General features: G+C 34.5%; 1 protein-coding gene across 7 annotated transcripts in view; it reads left to right on the top strand.

Annotated features, from left to right (window-relative positions):
• LOC108692684 (septin-7) overlaps nucleotides 1-5,146 on the top strand; it is a 44,926-nt gene that overhangs the window by 35,849 nt on the left and 3,931 nt on the right. For 5 of the 7 annotated variants that reach the window (XM_018201065.1, XM_018201064.1, XM_018201063.1 and 2 more), the window contains 3 exons: nucleotides 1,270-1,405; nucleotides 1,685-1,848; nucleotides 3,276-3,570. In XM_018201065.1, the coding sequence (XP_018056554.1) occupies nucleotides 1,270-1,405; nucleotides 1,685-1,848; nucleotides 3,276-3,435 (460 nt within the window). In that variant the 3' untranslated portion in view covers nucleotides 3,436-3,570. Of the gene's footprint in view, nucleotides 1-1,269; nucleotides 1,406-1,684; nucleotides 1,849-3,275; nucleotides 3,571-5,146 lie in introns of those variants that run through there. The other 2 variants (XM_018201062.1, XM_018201061.1) reach the window with 1 other exon arrangement.

Raw genomic sequence — 5,146 nt, 5'->3', positions numbered from 1 at the left:
TATATATATATATATATAAAATTACAAAATTAAGATGCATATTCTCTGATTTATTTATTACGCGAGATCGTTCAAACGCTTACATTTGATATGCTCAGTGAGCCCTCCGCAATAATACCCAAATTATTTGTACGCTGTTTAAAAAGAGAATAATTGATAGATTAGATTTTCCATATTGAACGTAACACAATTTATATTTGCTTGACGCCTTTATATTTATGTGCGTTTACTTTTGCATTAGTACTTAGCATAAACAAGTAGTTCCCTTACATATAGAAAAAATGTATCTACTTACTTTTATAATATCTTTTATAACACTTATAAATGTGTTGTGGCTTTTTGTATGAGAGTTCTGATTTGCATTGTGTATAAAAAAGAATTAATATTGCAAATTGATGATAAAAATATATTGGTGATTTATAAAATGTTCTTGTATTATATTATAAACTCTTTGAACGTGATATAGATATATCCGCATATATATCATATATATGAACGTGATATATCATATATTTCCGCATTGAGATGATATTTTGCACAAATCTCACAACAAATGTCCAGAATGTAATCGGATCTCGTAGAATTGGAGCAATGTTTTAATTGTAATAATACAGTAATGCACCAATTATTATCATCTGTAATTTGCGCAATATCGTTTCGATGCAAATCCGAGCTCCAGTTAGCTTAGTCCAACCTGATTACGATCCCAAAGCACTTATAAGCTTATCATCAATGAATTATCTATTCTATCGCGCTATTACTAAGAATAATTTTTCTATTGTTATTTTTTAGCTATCTCTCGCGATAAAGAGTACATTTATGGAAAATACGTGTGTCTCTATTTCTCGGAATATTCATCATACTGGGCGCGTAACTTTTCTACAATGTTGTCACTTCTGTTAATATCTACTCTTATCTCTTTGCAATATTACGTAATTATTACTCTTAATGATCCGCCAATTCATGTTGGTTATGTTAATAATTATTTCTATGTTAATATACAATACTATCTAATTATATTAATTAACTAAGAACTCTTATAATCTTTCTTGAAGGACCGAAAGTTTGTATTTACAAAAAATGATATTCTGAAGTGCATGCAAAGAGCTAATGAGATTTTATACGAAATATTAAATAGTAGTGCGCTCAATATTAGCTATGTGCCGAGAGTACTTGAATGTCACACGCGTTATTCTGTATCTGTATTTCGACAATACGATATTCCATTGGTTCATACATTTTAGGTTGAATTTATTTGAATCTTTTTAGGAATCCGTTGGCGCAGTTGGAAGAGGAGAAACGTGAACATGATAACAAGATGAAGAAAATGGAAACGGAGATGGAGCAAGTTTTCGAGATGAAAGTTCGCGAAAAGAGGCAGAAGTTGAAGGATTCCGAGACGGATGTAAGTGAAGTGTGTCATCGATGTTATCTTTTTTTTTTATTTTGGGATTTAAGTCGAGATTGATAAAAATTTGTTTAGATTATCCGGCTATTATGTCACTGGTTATTTAATTGAGAATAAATTTTGCATTTAAGAAAATAATTCTTTATTCAATCGAGATCCTTTTTAGTTCTCATAAAATTATTCTCAATTGACACAAATTTTTCTTTACATGGTGTTTTTACATTTGGTGAAACGTAACTGTCTGAGTAGTAACGTATACGGGAAATCCGTAAATAGTTGCAGAGAAGGCACGAACAAATGCGACGCTCATTGGAGCAGCAAGTGCGGGAATTGGAGGAGAAGAGACGAGCGTTCGAGGCGGAGAAAACTGCTTGGGAGCAGCAGACCGGACACAGTATTGAAGAATTGCGTAGACGCAGCTTAGAAGCGAATTCGAAAGAGTAAGTAATAATCTGCAACGACGAAAATGATAAGATGTGTTTTTTTTTGCATTTTCATACGTTTTTTATTTTTCCGTTGTATCTTAAAAAAGGTATATCATTATTTTTTGCACGAAATTTTTTTATTAGAAACGTCTTTAGATATTTTTTTATTTTTATATTCAGCTTATTCTGTTTTTTTTTTTATTTTATTTTAAATCGCTAACACGATTGCGAACGATATACGAAGCAGTTATATATCGCTTGATGCTTAGCCACTGGTGATTTAGTATGGTTCTCGGAGTTGTTTAGACATCCGGTTTGATTGGCGCAAAAAGCATTCGGCGCAATTAGAGTCTGACGCAGCTTAATAGCTTTCTTGTACACTATGTTCTGCCACCGTATCTTCTTCCGGCTACTACTAGAGATCGTTTATCAAAAATGGAATCGAGTTTACTGTGGCGAAATCATAATGGGATCACATTACGGAAGCTATTTAGTATCATTGAATAAAATTTCCTAAATTAAAACTATAATACTTCACTCTTCACTTTAATTGAACTTAAAATAGCTTTAGTTTAAGAGTCTTTTTTGAAATAAGGTATTTTTATCAAAAAGTTGGAGAGAAATTCATAGATAAAGGAAAGATACGATAGTAAGTACATATTGTGCAATATAGACTTTGCTCTCGCTATAGTATTTCGTAGTCGCTAATACGTGTTTAGATTTTGATGTGCAATTTGATAGTTGTTGCAATACATTCCATTCACGCTTGACATTTAAGATCCTTTACATCCCGATCACTTTTACGAAGCTTGCACTAATAACGGAATAATAATTATTATCGATTCGACTCTAAGATTATCATCGCCGAACGAATTTTATTTGACAGTTTATATTCACGTCATATTGTCCGCACATATATTATAACTTCTATTATCATTCTAGTATCATTATCGTGAATTTAGCACTGAATGAGGCTGTCTAATTTTAACTCATAATTAGACATTATATTATTAATAAATGTAATATTTAAATTAAACGTTAAGCATTTCTTTTTAATCCAGGCAACATAATTATTATTTAAAAGACATCGAAAGATGTTCGAGAAACATCTTTCTTTATATTAATTGGGCCGACAAGCACATTCAGCGCTAAATCGCCACCGACGTTTGCCGCATCGTTCCCGCGAAATCCGAAAGAGATAACGGAAAATTTATCGTGCAAATAACGTCGGCGGCGCTCTCCGGACGTTTTAGGACACCGTTTAGTGTCCCATTGATCTAATCGCGCGGATACACGTGTACCTAAAGTCCGTACGCGTTTTTTTTTTTTTTATATATTCGAGATGTAGAATTGGCTTGCTACCGGATGTACATTCGCAAAAAAAGTCCGGTTTGTTTGTCTCTCTTGTGTGTATACCATATCGGGGTATCCTCCTGATCTAGGACGGGATCGATGTCCTCCGAGGGATCTGGAGGTGGCGGGGGTACATTGAGGGGGTCCCGAGGGATAAGCAGCCTCCTTCGTCGACACACCAGTTTCAAATCACCTCAAGAGAGCCCCGCACAGATACAGCTTGTCATACAGCATCCTGAGCACCCTTAATAGAGACCGTCTCCCAGACCGCTCTCGCTCGCTAGCGAGATCCGCTCCGAGATTGCCGCGCCAACCGCTACTCGCGCTCGACCCTTGTCAACCCTTATTCAGAGATTGCCCTCTCTTAGAAGCGACAGTATCACTCGACGAATATTCCCTTGGACTGACAGGAGTGGGAATCAAAATAATTTAAATTAGTCAGTGACTCAAATCAAAATAGTAAGAAAAGGAAATCTTTTATTTTTGAAAACGTTACACGCAATGTCGGTCGCCTGAATAAGGGTTGAAAGATGGTCTTATCATACTCGAGAAGAGTAAGTGCTGCCTATCTCAATCATTCGTCAACTTTACTTCAGTAAATTATACAACATTGTCAGCGCTTGTCTTAGCAATGATTAATAGCGAATTAGATGCTCATTGCATACTGATGTACATAAAGCCGTCGTATAGATTGATGTAAAAGATATAATTCAATATAAATATAAAAATGATTATATTGTGAAATTTTCAATACACTTTATTAAGTAAAATATGTATTTTATAATATTTACACTTTACTTTTATATTTTAGATTAAATCAACTTTATTATGCATCAGTGCGTCCAAACGAATTTATTATAAAGCAGAAATCATAAATCTCTCACTTAAATTATTTTTCAAATGATTATTACCTTTGATTTGTTATCAGTTTATTTTCGTTCAAATTTTAACAAAATTATCAAATTCATTTTTTTAGCTTTCATATGAATTTTTTTATTTAATAATTCAATCAATTTTTCGATAAAGGCTTTATAAATTTTGAAGTAAATAGATCTGAAAACGGTATTTTGTATACCGCTTGTTGCGATAAGCTGCACTTACTCGACACGCGTGTGCGTGCGCTCATTAAATCCATTCGATACATATCGTAATCCAAAGTGACTGTACATTTCTTGCGTCCCGTAAAGGCATTGCACAACATGAGACATGCGTTTACAAGCGTGATTCAGTGAATCTCTGTTTGCTATTTTCTACTCGATCTCCTCGCATTCACTTCACTTGTCGACGCATTTCATTCGCGCGTTAATTAATCGTTATGTCAACGACTCTTGTCAGGAGACATTGCGTATGTTTAACGTTAATTAAAGCCGAAGAAAGTAGGAGGAGTGAAGTATCCTGGAAGACATGGAAATCGCGCGGCAGACGGTCGCATTCTTGGAAGTTAAAGTCAGTTTGTTGTGCGAATATTTAATTAGCGAGTATCTCTAATCTATTTAACATACATTTGCCGAATTAGGTTTTAAAGAACATTTTACTTAATGCTAAAATGCAAGTCACTACAAGTTTTACTTCGATGGAAGTTCGAGTTGTGATACTTAATCAAGTTGCAATTTCTCAGTAGAAGTAAATTAATCGTAAGAACGAGAAATACCGCAAATTGAAAGAAACTTGAAGGTTGAAGTTAAGAAAGTTTCGCCATAGAAAGTTAAGAACGTTCTGTTGCTAAGTTGAATTCTATTTCAAATTGCCTTCACGACACAAACTCGTCCCGGGTGATTTTCTTGTTTTCCTGGATACCATTTTCATTCTAGATTCCTTCGTTGTGAATTACGTATTTTACGCAATGTACATCTCAAGCGCGATTCGTTACTCGCACACGCCAATCTCGTGCATTATTTTCTCGGCGCGTTTCGTCGCCATACCATAAATACAAATGCGGAGTCTCGGGCTTTTGCGCTCC

The sequence above is a fragment of the Atta colombica genome, unplaced genomic scaffold (genome assembly GCF_001594045.1).
Source record: "Atta colombica isolate Treedump-2 unplaced genomic scaffold, Acol1.0 scaffold78, whole genome shotgun sequence".
In the NCBI taxonomy this organism is placed as follows: Eukaryota; Metazoa; Arthropoda; class Insecta; order Hymenoptera; family Formicidae; genus Atta; species Atta colombica.
This window is presented reverse-complemented; position numbering and strand designations above follow the sequence as displayed.